This window comes from Erinaceus europaeus, chromosome 14, assembly GCF_950295315.1.
Source record: "Erinaceus europaeus chromosome 14, mEriEur2.1, whole genome shotgun sequence".
NCBI lineage: Eukaryota > Metazoa > Chordata > Mammalia > Eulipotyphla > Erinaceidae > Erinaceus > Erinaceus europaeus.
Genome location: NC_080175.1, coordinates 2,252,554 through 2,269,167, shown reverse-complemented (window position 1 = coordinate 2,269,167; position 16,614 = coordinate 2,252,554). Strand labels below are relative to the sequence as shown.

Sequence of the window (16,614 nt, the reverse complement as noted above, 5' to 3'; positions counted from 1 at the left end):
TATACATCAGACAAGAGTTTAATAACCAAAATATATAAAAAGCTTGACAAGCTCAACAACAAGAAAACAAATTATCCCATCCAAAAATGGGGAGAGGATATGAACAGAATATTCACCACAGAAGAGATCCAAAAGACAGAAACACATGAAAAAATGCTCCAAGTCTCTGATTGTCAGAGAAATGCAAATAAAGACAACAATGAGATATCACTTCACTCCTGTGAGAATGTCATACATCAGAAAAGGTAACAGCAGCAAATGCTGGAGAGGGTGTGGGGTCAAAGGAACCCTCCTGCACTGCTGGTGGGAATGTCAATTGGTCCAACCTCTGTGGAGAACAGTCTGGAGAACTCTCAGAAGGCTAGAAATGGACCTACCATATGAACCTGCAATTCCTCTCCTGAGGATGTATCCTAAGGAACCCAACACACCCATCCAAAAAGGTCTGTTTACACATATGTTCTTAGCAGCACAATTTGTAATAGTCAAAACCTGGACGCAACCCAGGTGTCCAACAACAGATAAGTGGCTGAGCAAGTTGTGGTTTATATACACAGTGGCATACTACTCAGCTACTAAAAATGGAGACTTAAGTGGTTTCAGCCGATCTTGGATGGAACTTGAAAAAATCATGTTGAGTGAAATAAGTCAGAAACAGAAGGATGAATATGGGATGGTCTCACTCTCAGGCAGAAGTTGAAAAACAAGATCAGAAGCAAACACAAGTAGAACCTGAACTAGAATTGGCATATTGCACCAAAGTAAAAGACTCTGGGGTGGGTGGGTGGTGGGAGAGTACAGATCCAGGAAGGATGACAGAGGACCTAGTGAGGGCTGTATTGTTATATGGGAAACTGAGAAATGTTATGCATGTACAAACTACTGTATTTACTGTTGAATGTAAAATATTAATTCCCCAATAAAGAAAATTTTAAAAATTAACCAAACAGTAGCCAGATGAGCACACAGTTTACAATATACAAGGACCTGGGTTCAGACCCCCCCCAATCCCCACCTGCAGGGGAAGGGGCTCACAAACAGACCACTCTGTTTCCCCTTCCTCTCTCAATTTCAACTTTGTCTCTATCTAAAATAGACAAAATTGACTTACAAAACCGCTAAGTAAAATATCCCCATTGTGTCCTGACCACTACCTCTGTCCTTTTTGTTGACTGACACGCACAGACTTCTCAGTCCTCACCAACTCCAAGCCTGAGCCCAGGGCTCCACTTGGGCCAGGATGCTCCGCGGGAATCGGTAATGCACTTAACCAAAACACCAAGTGAGAGAAGAACTTGAGGCCCAGAGGACTTCCCCAGGGCCCACTCGCCAGGGATTTTGTAGGGCTGCAGCTCTGGGCTGGTCCTGGGCCACTCATAGGCTGTTGGCGAGGAGGGCTGATGGGATATTGGGTCCTGTCCTTCCTTGACTTCTGCTTCCGGTCCCTGCCTCCGCAGACCCATGTGGCTGTGCCCACTGGTCCTCCCAGCCCGGCACCGTGAGAGAGAGCCTTCATTGACAGCCCTGCTCCCCGTGCTGCTCAAACTGTGCTCCATGAACACTCTCTGTCACTGTCATTTGTTTTCTGAAATGTCAGTCCTGCCATTTTTTAGGCAGAAGACGAGACGAGTGTCACCTGAGAGACTGAGTATAATAGCGTGTTTAAGACAACTCTGCAGCAGTCACACGCCTATCAGAAACATTAAGCGTTTGGGAGAGTGAAGAGAATCGGGTTATTATAACCTTAGTCAAAATACCCCTGCTTCACGCACAGCTGAAAATCAGACGTAAATCACTTTAGATTCTTCACGGGAAAGTGTCACTTGTGTTTGCCCAATGCAGATTTCAGACATATACACTAATCTAGGCTAATTGGGAGAATTCTCTGTTTTACTAATGCGGTTATTTGTACCAGCCAGATTTGTTTAATGGCCCTCTTCACAGATCTCGGTATTAACTGAGTCATCAAGAAAACGAAGCCCCTTCTCATCCCACACTGGCTGGGGATTGTGCAAAATTATGAGCATGATTGATTAACTTGGTAAACCGTGGGCGTTAATAACAAAACGTCGCTGGCAATTCAGGCTTGAAGTTCATCCCCTGTTCATTCTTCTGCTGCATGTCAGAAGTGAAGCGCTATCAGTCATAGTGCGGTGAAAGAAAAGCAGGGTAGGATGATTTTTTTTTTTTAATTAAAGAAGATAGGACTTTTTAAGACCACTTCGTTAGTGGAAGCCGCTTCTAAACTAAGTGACTTCATTTAACTAAGCCAAACTCCCTGCCTATTTCTTGTTTGTTGGTTAGAAATGACTTTGCTGTGGCTCCGGCTAGCGCCCGTGTGCTGTTCAGGTGTTATATCACCTTGTGTGAGGGTCTGAGTCTTCACTGCGCATGGCGCCCCGGGAGCTCCCTGGACTGAGAAGTGCTGTGGTGTTTCTCCCCTTCTCCTCTTTGTTTTTCTGGGTGTGTTCCGATTTCTTCTTCCGTCTCCTCATGGAGCCAGTGGTCAGAGTAGCATGTGTGCAGTCTCCCTGTGCTCGAGTTTGTCTCTCTGCGGTTTACCTGGCGTGCTTTTTTCTTGAGTCCATCCTGGAGAATGTTCGGGGCATATTTCTGAAGCGTGGGAATGCTGCTGTTTGGAGGAGGAGTGTTCTGTGCGTGCGTAGTCAGTGTCGTGGCCCCGTTCGCCATTATTGTTTCCTGCTTTATTCTTTATCCACTTGATCTGTCCTTGCTTGTAAGTGGAATATTAATACAGAAGTCCCTGGTTCCTATTGTGCTGTAATCAGTGCCACCGTCTATAATTATAGTCACTTTGAAATCCAGCATTTGCTGTGTTTATACTAGTAATTGTTATTGTTCTTCTGCTTGCACTTACCCCAGAAACATTTAATAATGTCAACAATTACTTGTTGTCTCTTTTTTTTTTTTTGTACCAGAGCCCTGCTTGGCTCTGGCTGATGGGGGTGCCGGAGAATGAACCCAAGAGTCTGGGGAGGCTTCTGACATAACCATTTGACAGTCTCCCAGCCCTGTTAGTACTGGAGTAGGCTGGACACCTATCTGATACGTGGGTCTTTCTTCAGTCCTCTCTTGAGTCTAAGATTGTCTTCAACCTTTGCCTCTGAGCCTATGTTTGTTCTTAAACCTAATAGACAATAAAAAAAAATAGGATTTATTTTTTGGATTGTTGCAGATATTTCTCTTCTACAGCATTTTCAGAGAGAGAGAGAGAGAGACCCCAGCTTCCCTCAGAGCCAGAGTACTCCCAGTCTCGGCGGTGTGGGCTCAAACTGGGGTTGTGTGCTTGGCAAAGCAGGTGTCCACACAGGTGAGCTAACTCTTTGACTTCTTTTTTAGACCCATTCAAATTTTCTGTACCTTTGAATTGGCGAATTAGCCATCTGGACTGTTAATATTTAGTGAATTACTGAAATATCATTTTTTAATTTGTTATTTGATAGAAACAGAGAAATTTAAAGGGGAGAAGGAGATAGAGAAAGAGACAGAGAGACACCTGCAGCCCTGTTCCACCACTCTTGAAGCGTCCCCCCTGCAGGTGGGGACCAGGGGCTTGAACCCTGGTCCTTGTGCGTTGTAATGTGCGGATTTAACCAGGTGTGCCACCACCTGGCCCCCTGAATTATTGAAATCTCCCCATGTGCTGTCTTTTTTATTACTTGTTTCAGGGCTGCTTTGTTGCTGGACCTCATTCTTCTGTTTCTCTCTGACTCCCCTGCACTGTGGCGTCTTCCTTCTGCATTTCTGTTAGCTCCCTCCCCACCCTGAGATGTTTCTCCTCCGGACCGTGGCTTCGGGGTTGCCCTGAGGTCTTGGGGAAGGCTTTCGACCTCTAACCTGCTGTGCCGAGGGGTTTTCAGTCTCCTGCTCAGCTGGCTGCCCCACCTGGCATATACACGTCCTTGGCATATACACGTCCCTGGCATATACACGTCCCTGGCATATACACGTCCCAGGCATATACACGTCCCTGGCATATACACGTCCCAGGCATATACACGTCCCTGGCATATACACGTCCTTGGCATATACACGTCCCAGGCATATACACGTCCCTGGCATATACACGTCCCTGGCATATACACGCCCCTGGCATATACACGTCCCTGGCATATACACATCCCTGGCATATACACGTTCTTGGCATATACGTATTCCTGGCATATACACGACCCAGGCATATACACGTCCCAGGCATATACACGCCCCTGGCATATACACGCCCCTGGCATATACACGTCCCAGGCATATACACGCCCCTGGCATACACACGCCCCTGGCATATACACGTCCCTGGCATGTACACGTCCCTGGCATATACACGTCCCAGGCATATACACGCCCCTGGCATATACACGCCCCTGGCATATACACGTCCCTGGCATGTACACGTCCCTGGCATGTACACGTCCCTGGCATGTACACGCCCCTGGCATGTACACATCCCAGGCATGTACACGTCCCTGGCATGTACACGTCCCAGGCATGTACACGTCCCAGGCATGTACACGTCCCAGGCATGTACACGTCCCAGGCATATACACGTCCCAGGCATATACACGTCCCTGGCATATACACGTCCCTGGCATATACACGTCCCTGGCATATACACGTCCCTGGCATATACACGTCCCTGGCATATACACGTCCCTGGCATATACACGTCCCTGGCATATACATGTGGTTTTTGTTTCATTTACTAAAATTCCTTTAACTACTCCTTGCAAGGGTGGCGTAATGTGATGTAGTTTCTGTTGCTTTCTTAATCCTCCTTCAATGCTGAGTGACCTAGCTAGCATGGTTGAGTATTCTTGGAAAATTCCTTTCCTTTTTTTCTTTATTAGAGGAATTAATGGTTTACAGTCAACATTAAAATAGGATAGTTTTTTCATGTGTCACATTTCTCAGTCGTCCACAGAACTCTCGACCCCCACTAGGTCCTCCTCTGCCATCATGGCCCCCACCCCCGCCACCCCAGAGTCCTTTGCTTTGGTGCAGTGCATCATAACCAGCCCAAGTCCTGCTTCGTTTCCTCTTCTGTTCTTAGAGCAGCTCCTTTGTCCTTTATTCCTTTTCTCTAGATGCTTCTTTTATTCTCTCTTTCATTTCAAATGATCTCCATTTAGTTTCTACCGCATCGATTACAATTTGTTTTAGCATATGTCTGTTTGGGTTTATTTTGGGACTTTCTGAGCCTCTTGAATCTGGTTGTCTGTTTCTTTCCCACATTAGGTAAATTCAGGAATATTTTTCTTAAAAAAAAAAAAGCTTCTACCTTTTTACTTTCTTCTCCTTATGCGGCTTATCTGATGCCAATGTTTTATTTCTTATTGTCAGCCCCCAGGCGCAGGGCTATCCCTGCATCATCTTTTCCCTTTTTGCAGATCTGGCTGCATTTCCCTCAGTACCTTATCTCCCAACTCACAGATTCTATCTGCTTTTTTTTTAATTTATTTTTTTGTCTACTGTCAATTTCCTTTACTGTGTTTTATGGTTACTGTGTTCTCTAGCTTGGTTTTTTTCCCTGTGAGAACCTTCCTCATATTGTCCTTGTTCTTATTCTTGGCTGACCCACTGTTCTTATTTCAAAAAGCATCCCTAGGCCTGTCCTGAGCTCACCCCCAGGTAAGGTAAGGCTCTGTTGCCCTCCGCCTGTGTTCACAGGGAGAGCTTTGCTCCGTCTTAGAGATAGTCCATCCTCTGCCCTCACCTGGCTGGACTATGTGGAATGTCCCCCTAGAATCGTGCTGTGAGTGTCAATAAAGGTTCAGTAATGGAACAGCCACTGCTACTCCTGACAACAGCTCGTGTGAATCTGTGTGAATCTGCCTTTGCTTCCTGGGAGCGGCACCTGGGCTGAGAGTTGAGTTGAGATTAGTACTGTGTTTGCCTCAGTCAGCATCTTCACACCACACTGTAGGCGGGGCATACAGACTCCTCTCCCCTCCTCTCCCCTCCTCACATCCTCAGGCCGGCTTCCGGGGGCTTCTGCTTTCGCTGTGCAGAGCGAGAATTGTGTGCAAACCTGCCAAGTCAGTGATTTTTTTTTCCGTTATATTGGATAGGACAGAGAGAGATTTTGGGGGGGGGGATAGGACAGAGAGACACCTGCAGACCTGCTTCACCACCACTCGTGAAGCATCCTCCCTACAGGTGGGGAGCCGGGGGCCCGAACCCAAGTCCTCGTGCTTGGTGCTATGTGCCCTTGAGCAGGTGCACAGCCGCCCAGGATGCTGATTCTTCTCCATAAGCTCTTGAAGAGACAAAGAGCCCGCGAGGCTGTCTGCTGCGACTCCTTTACTTTCTGGGCCTACTTCCACACTGTCCGTGACCCAGCCCACCTCCGTCCCGCAGTGGCTGCCCTGGCCCTGGGTCCTGTGTGTCTGCGAGACGCCATTTACCTGCTACAGCACAGGGTCACGGCTGAGGACCTTGTAGGGATGGACTGCTTGGTTTTGTTTTGCCTCCAGGGTGATCACTGGGCCTCGGTGCCAGCATTACGAATCCACTGCTCCTGGAGGCTATTTTTTTCCATTTTATTGGACAGGACAGAGAGAAATTGAGAGGCGAAGGGGAGATAGAGAGGGAGAGACACCTGCAGACCTGCTTTGTAGCTTGTGAAGTGATCCCTGTGCAGGTGGGGAGCCGGGGGCTTGAACCTGCATCGTTGTGCCTAATACTACTTGTGCTTAACCAGGTGCGCCACTGCCCGGCTCCCTGAGATGGAGGTTTCTTTAACAGCTTCGATCACAGTATTTGGGTTTCAGTCCGCTTCTTGCTAATTCTGTCTTCAGCCTCATAGATTCTATTCTCTCTGCCCTCTACTGCTTTCTGGAGTTCATCTATTTTGTTGCCCTGCTCTGATACTGTTTTAGCTTGTTCAGCTAGTTGCCTTCTTAGCTCAGCGATTTCAGCTTTCAGCTCTCTAATAACCATGAGATAATTAGAATTTTCTTCCATATTCTCATTTGTTGTTCCTGCATTTCTGATTACAATTTTTTCAAATTCTTTACTCACTCCTGTTATTATTTCCTTAGCTAATGTTTGGATGTTGAACTCGTTGTTTTGTGCTTCACCCTCTGGAAGACTTTTAGCTGGACTCTTGTCCTGGTTCGAGTCTCCAATATTTTTTCTTGTTGTTTTAACCATTTTATATATTATGTTATGAGTTCCCTTTATCAGTACTTTTCAAATTATTGATCATTATTGCCTGGATTGACTTGTGTCTAAGTAATTTAATTAAAGGGTTTACCGTGGTGGAAGTTAACAGTTTTTTCAATCCCTGAGTCGGAGCTCAGTGGTGTAAAAGCCTCTCTTTTTTTCTTCCCTGTAGGCTATGGGAGCCTGAGGGCTTTTAAACTATCAATAGGCTTCTTAGCTTAATCACTGACTCCTGACCCAGAGATAAAGCAGGGTGTGGCAGAGATAACCCAGTGGTTATGCAAAGAGACTTTCACAGCCCCTCAGCTATGCCACCGAGGTATAGGTCTTCTCCTGAGTTTCCCGGTTAGATCTCTGTCCCCTGGTGTCCCTCCCTGTTGCTGCTCCAGATTCTGAGGGTAGTAGCAATGGAGACTCAGAGTTGCACTTGGTGAGTCTCTGGGGAGTCCTCTCCTCCCTTCAGCTGTCCCCTTGTTGGTGGAGCAGACTGGAGGTGGTATCTCCACTGATAAACTGTTGAACTATTAGCAGTCACTTAATCTCTCCTTAGGCCCCTCTCTCCTCTCTGTCACCAGCCACGCGTGTTTGTACTCACGGGTGATTTACTGGGTTCCTGTGGTCATTCTAGTCCTGTCTTGTTTCGGTCCGGGTGGTCTCCTTTGGTATTCCTAGTTGATCCGGGAGAGGAGAGGAGAGGAGAGGAGAGGAGAGGAGAGGAGAGGAGAGGAGAGGAGAGGAGAGGAGAGAAAGTGATCTGCTGCTCGTAGCTCCATCTCTGGAAGTCAGATTATTCTCAGTCCTATTCTTGTGCTAGAGTCTGGACACACTCAAAACTGTGGCCGGACGCTGAGACAGGGGTGCTTTGTAAGGACCCCAGTGCTGTCTAAACTCACAACTGCTGCTTGTCCCTGGAATCCCAGCTGAGAATCCTGTAGACCTATTTCTGAACAGGGTTTCTTTACTCAAGGCCAACACAAGATCAAGTTCATCCCAGAGATGGTCGGCCCAATTTTGGAGATGACCCTCATTCCCGAGACGGAGCTACGGAAAGCCACCATTCCCATCTTCTTTGACATGATGCAGTGTGAATTCCATTCCACACGAAGCTTCCAGATGGTAAGGATGTCGTGTGAGCCCTGGGATGGGGGGAGAGAGGGAGGGCACACGCCTGACCGCCCTCACAGGACACTCAGAGAAGGCTCTAAGTCAAGAGCGTTGAATGTGCCCAACGTGATTTCTCCCGCTCTGGAAGGATCCCAGGACTTTGCTCACTGAAAAGGCCTGTCGTCGTCTGCTCCCATCTTTTGGAAGAAGGAACTCAGTTTACAGCTCCTAGTTCCTGATTTTTATCTAGGTTTACTTACACTAAACGCTGGATAAAAAGTCTCTCTCTCTCTCTCTCTCTCTTTTTCACCTTTCTTATACAAAAACTCAATCACTGACCATATTCTCTCAGAACGTTGCTTCTGGCTGGGCTATGTCCCTCTGAAATTTCCTGCTTTTGCTCTCTTTATTTCAAGTATGTGGTTTGCTCTCCTCTCTGTGCAGTGGCGCTGATCCCCAGTCCTCAAGGAAGGGGCTTGTCTCGTGCTCAAAAAGTGTTTGGATCAAGTTGGACAATAGCAAACTAGCTAGATTGAATTCACTAGAGTGAATCTTGGCACAGCAAAGGCCTTTTTCTATTTTCCATTTACCTATTTGGGGATGGAGAGTTAGCCCACTGCAGAGGGTACATGTCTCTTGGTTCACAGCTCTGGTTTGAGCCCTGTAAGCATATGGTGGATGCTACAGCAGCAGGGCAAACTCTGGTACAAGCTGCCTCTCCTTCTGTCTCTGTCTCAGCCTCTCAGCCTGAATGGAAACCAGCTTAGAAGCCCTATAGTCACACATGGAGATGGCCTTCAACTCTACTGAATAAGTAGTATATTCTCACTTGCTATTTAAAAAAATATTTTAATTTATTTATTATTGGATAGAGACAGAGAAATTGAGAGGGGAAGTGGAGACAAAGAGGGAGAGAGACAGAGAGACCCCTGCAGCCCTGCTTCACCACTCATGAAGCTTCCCCCCTGAAGGTGGGGGCTGGGGGCTTGAGCCTGGGTCCTTGTGCGCTGCAGTGTGAGCGCTTAGCCAGGTGCGCCACCAGCTGGCCCCTGTATCTGCTACTTTGAGTGAGCAGGAGAGAGACCAGAACACCACTCGGTCTTGTCACAGGCAGTGTCACAGATTGAGCCTTTCACGAAGAGATGACGCCTCAGAGATAGCTTTCTTACACACGTGCAGCCCCACTGCTCCGAGCAGACAATTTTCCTTCTTTTGGCGGGAGGAGGAGGTCCACAGCACCACCACACTGACCCGGGGGCTTCCCCCAGTTCTGCGTGGCAACGCTGTGTGGTGCAGGGGCTCGCAGCCATGTCCTCTGCACAAGGTGTGTCCTGCTGGGTGGACTGTCTCCCTGCCTCTGCCGTTGTCGCTGTCGCAAGCTCCGCACCAGCTTTCCTGCCCCCGGCACCAAACCACGGGCCCGTTCTTCCTGCCTGCTCCCCAGATCTCCGAGTTATTATTCAAAATGAGTTTGCCCCTCCACCTCCAGGCTAAAAAAAAATGAAAGCACATCTGACTTGTGGGATTTTTATCTAAATCAAGTCCCAGGGAAGGATCTTATTAAAAAATAACATTATTCAATTCAAGAATCAGGTACAGGAGAAAATTACATTTACATAGAGAAGTGTTATTCACACAGGGAGGTAAGCCCAAAGCCAGCAGTCTGTCATTCTTTCAGGCTGTCTGTGACCAAATACAGCCGAGGCCAACGGAAGAGAAACTGGTTGTTTCTTGTGTAAGGACCCAGTTCAAGTCCCTGGCCGACTCCTGGGGCCTCAGCCCAGGGAAGCTTCATGAGTGCTGGGGCCGTGCTCTGCTGTGTCCTCTCTGTTTCCCACCCTCTAAAGACAAGAAAAAGGGGGCTGGGCAGTGGCGCACCTGGTGGAGCGCACACATCACAGTGCGCAAGGACCCAGGTTCGAGCCCCCGGTCCCCACCTGCAGGGGGAAAGCTTCATGAGTGGTGAAGCAGGGCTGCGGGTGTCTCTCTGTCTCTCTCCCTCTGTATCTCCCCTTCCCTCTCAATTTCTCTCTGTCTCTATCTAGTAAATATAAGTAAATAAGTAAGTAAATGAATAAGTAATTTTGGAAAAAAGAATCGCCCGGAGCAGAGGGTCCGTGCAGACGTGGAGCCCCAGCAATAACCTTTGTGGTCAAAATGAGAAGAAAAGCCCTGTTTCCTGAATGCCGCCCTTCTGCAGAATCCCGCCCGCCCTCCACCCTCAGCTCTGCACGCAGCAGAGCTGCGACCTGTCCACCTGCAGGAAACAGCATTTCAGGCCCACCCGACAGCTCCACTCAGCCTGTACCCGTCCCCACCTACTGAGCATCTGAGACACACTTCCCAGCCTGGGCAGTTAGCTCGGTGGGCAGAGCACAGGGCTGGCACACATGAGGTTCCAGGTGTGGCCCCCGGCACTGACGTGTCACCTGGCTTCACGGTCAGGGGCCGCTTGCTGGCAAGACACAGGACGTGGCACGGCAGCCGTGACGTGCTAGAGGTGAATTCAGTGTGTGATTAAGTCTCAGAGCCAGAGAGCAAGGGGGACCCACTCGCCTGCAGCTGTGGGCCGGGGAGGGGTCCCTCCTGGCATGTCCCCTGCGGGCAGGGAGCCCGAGGCGGGCAGGCCTTGCTGCCCCTACTCCTCCCGTCAAAGAGGAGGGATGTGGTGGCCAGAGGAGAAGGACCCCGAGGCCACGGAGCCCTCTGAGCCCCGGCTCCCACCTCCATGGCTGGTGAGCGCGTTTCTGAAGCCTTGTTTTAGTACTGAAGTCCTGTGAACAGGGGCTGGGGGGAGCGTCAGACCAGGTGGTGGAAACCTGGTTAAGTGCACAGAGAACCCGCACAAGGATCCCGGTTCAAGCCCCCGGCTCCCCACCTGCAGGGGAGTCACTTCACAGGCGGTGAAGCAGGTCTGCAGGTGTCTGTCTTTCTCTCCACTTCTCTGTCTTCCCCTTCTCTCTCCATTTCTCTCTGTCCTATCCACTACATTGGAAAGAATGGCCACTGGGAGCAGTGGGTTTGTAGTACTGGCACCAACCCCCAGTAATAGCCCTGGAGGGAGAGAGGGAGAGAGGGAGAGAGGGAGAGAGGGAGAGGGAGAGGGAGCCAGAGCACCCCTCCAGTACATACTGTGCCGAGTTCTCCCAGCTGAACTGTCTTCCGGCCACCCCATTAACTTCTTACAGGGTTAGAAGCAGGGGCTTGAACCCGGGTCCTCAGACATGATAATGTGTGTGTTCTCCTGGGTGAGCTACCCCCCCTCCCGGCCCCCTTTCCTGGTCTCTTGGGGTCCTGGCTTGCCTGGGTATTGATTCTCTGTTCAGTATTTCTGCCATCTGCTGGTTCAGAGAAGACAGGAAGACACCTTGTCCCGAGCCTCTGCCCGCACCCTGACCCTTGTCAGATTTTGCCCCGCAGAGAGCCCTCTTGCAGCTTTCCATAAATACGGCCTTGCGTGTGTGAAGCTTCTCTGTCGGGAATGCCTACTACTCTGATTTATATCCACAGGGTAGTTCTTACAAACTCTTATTAGTGATTTGATACTGATTTACAAATTATGAGATGACAGGGGTCTAATTCCACACTGTTCCCACCACCAGAGCTCTGTGTCCCCATTCCCTCCACTGGAGACTGCAATGGTTTTCTCAAGGTCACAGATATGAGTTGACTATTATTTCTATAGCTGTCGCTCTCTCTCTCCCTTTCCATATGTATGTGTGTGTGCGTGTGTGCGTGTGCGTGTTAATTTTTTCTATGGTCCTGCCTTCTCTTCCTTTTTAAGTAATACCTACACCTGTTACTACTTCCAAGTGTCCTTCCTTTTTTTTTTTTTTTTCCCTTTTCTCTCTCTGGGTCCTGATGGAATTTGAGTTCAGAGTCCTTTCGTCATCTTCCCCTAACATTCCTCCCCCTCTGGGAGTCTGGACCAGAACTCTTTATGGGGAGCAGAAGGTGGGAGCTCTGGCTTCTGTCATTGCTTCTCTGGGGACATGGGTGTTGGCAGGTGGATCCACACCCCCAGCCTGTCTCTGTCTGTCCCAAGTGGGGCAGGGCTCTGGGGAGGGGAGGCTCCAGGACACACGGGTGAGGGCGTCTGCTCAGGGAAATCAGGATGGCGTCATGGCAGCATCTGCAGCTTGGTGGCTGAAAGGTGGTAAGATATAAAGCAGGAAAAATTGTTTAATAAACAGGACCATTGACTTGTTAATGGTATTTTTCCCAACCAAGTGAGATGTTGTCCCATGAAGTGGCCACTCCAGTGGCAGGGGGCTCGGTGCTGACACGGGACACCCCCGCCCCGTTCCTGCCCAGAGGGAGTCCAGATGCTCCCTTCTTGGGAGGAGTGATGTGCCGGGCTAGCTCTGCCAGAGAGAGAGAGACTCTGCCATACGTGGCTGAGCGGGAACGCAGTGCAATTTTTTTATTGATCAGAGAAAAATGCCTTTATACCTTCTGAAGCGGAAGTGGCAGGGCGGAAGAGGAAATGGGTAGGAGAGGAGGTGGAGAGAAGAAAAAGAGTGTGAAGATAGCAGGCTTGCATCTAACCAGTGGGGATTAAACCAGTGCCCTGCAGGCAGGGCGGGTCTCAGGCAAAGCAGTGATGATGTCAATAGACCACAGCGTCAAGCAATGCAGGGGCCTGGCGTGATGACCAACACGGAGAGAAAGAGAAGCAGAATTAGCCACAGGAGAAGTGGTGGCCAATAGTGACGTTCGAGATGTTTGTCCGTGTTGTGTCTTGACTTTTCCCACTACCTTTCCCGTCTGGCTTTTGCCTTTGCCGGCCTCAGGAGCATGTTGCCAAGGAAGGGAACAGCTCTGAGCTGACGCCAGGGCTTCCCAGGCTGAGGGGGCTGACCCCTGCCCCCACCCCCACCCCCACCCCCCCACGGCCCGGTGTCTGTCTGTCTGTCTGTGACTCACCGTCCTGTCTGTCTCTCCCTGTTGATAGTTTGAGAATGAAATCATCACCAAGCTCGATCACGAAGTGGAAGGAGGCTGCGGAGATGAGCAGTACAGAGTGTTATTTGATAGAATGTGAGTGGTGACGGGCCCCGGGGTTCTGCCGGCGGGAGACACGGGGACAGTAATTAGACCACAACCAACCGTGTAGCCTAGAAATAATTAACACGTGTTAGTCATGAGGGGAGAAAAAGGAGGGTTTTTTTTTTTTATTTATTTTATAAATGGTACTTTGGCCAAGTCTCTCTCTTCAGAAGGAAGCCTTTTCAATTATTTGTTATTAGAGACAGAAATTGAGACGGGAGTGGAGAGAGAGAGAGAGAGAGAGAGAGACACCGACAGCCCTGCTTCACCACCCTGCAGATGGGGACCAGGGGCTTGAACCCCGGTCCTTGTGCACTGTAGTGTGGGCGCTTAAGCAAGTGGGCCACCGCCTCTCTCGCTCTCATTTTTTCCTGAGCGTGGTTGACGTGGGAGGCATGTGGCTTTGTCCTTTTTGTCCCCAGTCTCCTGGAGCACTGCAGGAAGCACAAGTACCTGGCCAAGACCGGAGAGGCGTTCGTGAGGCTGGTGGTGCGGCTGCTGGAGCGGCTGCTGGACTACAGGACCATCATGAACGACGAGAACAAGGAGAACCGCATGAGCTGCACCGTCAACGTGCTGGTGAGGCGCCGTGCGGGGCGCGGGCGGGGCGGGGGCCACGGAGCGCGCGGGGACCCAGGCTCCAGCTTCCCGGCCCAAGCTTCCCCAGGCCCCTGCTGTCCGCCGGGGAGGGGCCATCGCAGGGCCCCTGGAGCCGTCTCAGACCCCAGGATCTGCTGACGTTGCTGGGGGGAGGGGGGCAGCTTTCTGGTCCGGCGGGATAGCTCAGTGGACAGTGCGATGCTTTGCCTTGTGCATGGCCCGAGTTCAAGCCTGGCCCCCTGTGAACTGGAGGGACCTCTGGCACTGTGGGCTCTTTCACTCCCTGATCCATCAAGAGCTGACATTAGAGTGGAGAGTGCTGTGCAGCAGAAGGGAGGGAGGGAGGGAGGGAGGAGGAGGAGGAGGAGGAGGAGGAGGAAGGTAACAAAAGCCTCGTGGATGTTGGAGCAGTGCTGAGGCGTCTCCTCCCTTCTCCTGGAAACATACGCGGGAGACACTGCAATGAGCGGGACTCTGTCAAGCTGTAAAGCTTCTGCACAGGGCCAGGCGATGGCACCCAGGTTAGCACACGTATCATCAAGCGCAAAGACCTGGGTTCGAGCCTCTGGCTCCCCACCTGCAGGAGGAACGCTTCATGAGTGGTGACGCAGGTCTGCAGGTGTCTCTCCTGCTCTCTCTCTTCCCTTCTTCTCTCAGTTTCTCTCTGTTCTGTCAGAAAAAAAAATGGAAAGAAAGAAAAAATAAGTGTGGGGAGAGGGATGGCCGCCAGGAGTGGAGGGTTTGTCGTGCAGCCACTGAGCCCCAATGATAACCCTGGTGGTAATTTAAGAAAGAAAAAGAAAAGAAAGAAAAAAAAAAGTGGTTTATATACGTCAGAAGAAAACCCCATAAGGATAAACTGGAAATCAGTTGGATAAACAGCAAATGGGAAAAGACATCTGCACACTTCAGACAGGCGGTTTATATTAAACACATGTGAAGCGCACAGACACAAAGAAAAAGAACGGCCCAATAAAAATGTGGGCGGAGATAGGAATAGCCGGTCATCTAAAGAAGAGGCACACACGGCCCACAGACAGATGTGGAAACGCTGCAATTCACTCGTCGCCAGAGACACGCAAAGCAAAACCACACTGAGAGCCGCCTCACGCCTGTGACAAGGGGCCCCACCGGTCAAACCAGAGAAGGTCAGTGAGGAGGGGACGTGGGGAGAGAGGAATCTACCGCACTGCTGCTGGGGGTACAGACCGGGGCAGCCACCCTGGGGAACAGGGTGGAGAATCCTTAGACAGACACACACGGAGATGCCACAGGACCCAGCAACTCCACTGCTCGGCGTTGACCCCAAAGATATCGTAACTCTGACTCCAGGGGATACATGCAGCCCCCTCCTCCCCGCGCATCTTCATAGCGGCTTCTTCACAATAGCAGAAGCCTGGCAACAACCCAAGTGCCCTTCCACAGATGACTGGGTAAGAGATATGAGACGTACACTCAACGGAGTACTATGCAGCAATGAAAAGGGACGCCATTGTGTCCTTTGGGACAAAGTGGGTGGAATTGAGAAGAGGAAGTTCAGTGAAGCAAGTCTGGAGGTGCAGGGCAGCTACAGAACGGCTTCCTTTGTTACCGAAAAAAAATCTGCGGAACAGCTCCAAGTGTCACTGCTCAAGGGTGTCGTAGCTCCAGGAGTAGCAGGACAAAGGACAAGCCAAGCCCAGGACCGTGTGGAGGGTGGGGAGACACTTTATTACAGAATCTCCTGGCGGATTCCTGCCAGGCCTGATTACACTCACCTGATTGAGAAAGCCGCTCATATACCCTTCAAGCCAGGTGCGTGTGCACTGATTGGTTACAGGGTGGTTTTGGAAAAGGTGCGTTTTGATTGGTTACAAGGTGCACCAATCAGGTATAAGGGTAATATGCAAATGTAGGTAGTTAAGACCGAGGAGGATGAGGTGGATTGGCCACATTCCACACCCAATCCGGTTGCCAGGATAGAAGTGCGTACACTTTGATTAGTGAAGATTCCGCCCGATTGGTGACATTCCTAATCCCCTAGGTTTGCTGAAATGCAGGAGCAGCGGCCCACCTACCTCCATGGATCTGGGGAACATTTTATTTCACATTCATATGTGAACATAGAAACATTTGAACATACAAATGTGAAAAACATCTAACACATGGGAGAACTGGAGTGGTTATCGGTGGGGATGGGGATACAGATCTTTAAACGTCTGTCTAAAACATGGGAGAATTGGAGTGGTTATCGGTGGGGATGGGGATACAGATCTTTGGTGATGAGAGTGGTGGTGGGGGGAACCAATACTGTAAACCTTTAACCCCCTCAATTAAAAACAAGGTGAGAAGCAAAGTTGGCAGGGGGGGCTGAGCGGTGGGGCCCAGGTGCCAGGCCCTGGGTTTGTTCAGACGGAGAAGAATTGGCTTTAGTTGAATTCTGAATCTTCTCTATCCTGAGGAAGTCACAGCTGTCAGCTCAGAGCAGTCCCAGCGCCGCCGCCATCCGTGGCTGACAGCCTGTTATTACAGCGTGTCCCACAGTCAACTTTCTTCTCCTTGAAAATACCCATCTGGGGAGGGGACCCTCGGCTTCTGTCTCTGCACGTCAGAGGACCTGAATGTTGTCACTCTCAGCCTCACAGCGAGAAGCTGGTACAGTGAAAGCCAACAGCTCTGCTGACAGCCCCCAGGACACCT

General features: G+C 50.1%; 1 protein-coding gene across 1 annotated transcript in view; it reads left to right on the top strand.

The window, feature by feature from the left end:
* DOCK1 (dedicator of cytokinesis 1) overlaps positions 1–16,614 on the top strand; it is a 319,977-nt gene that overhangs the window by 254,786 nt on the left and 48,577 nt on the right. Inside the window, exons 12-14 of the mRNA XM_060171089.1 lie at positions 8,150–8,298; positions 13,241–13,326; positions 13,758–13,914. Coding sequence (XP_060027072.1) covers positions 8,150–8,298; positions 13,241–13,326; positions 13,758–13,914 — 392 coding nt within the window. The remainder of the gene's footprint in view (positions 1–8,149; positions 8,299–13,240; positions 13,327–13,757; positions 13,915–16,614) is intronic.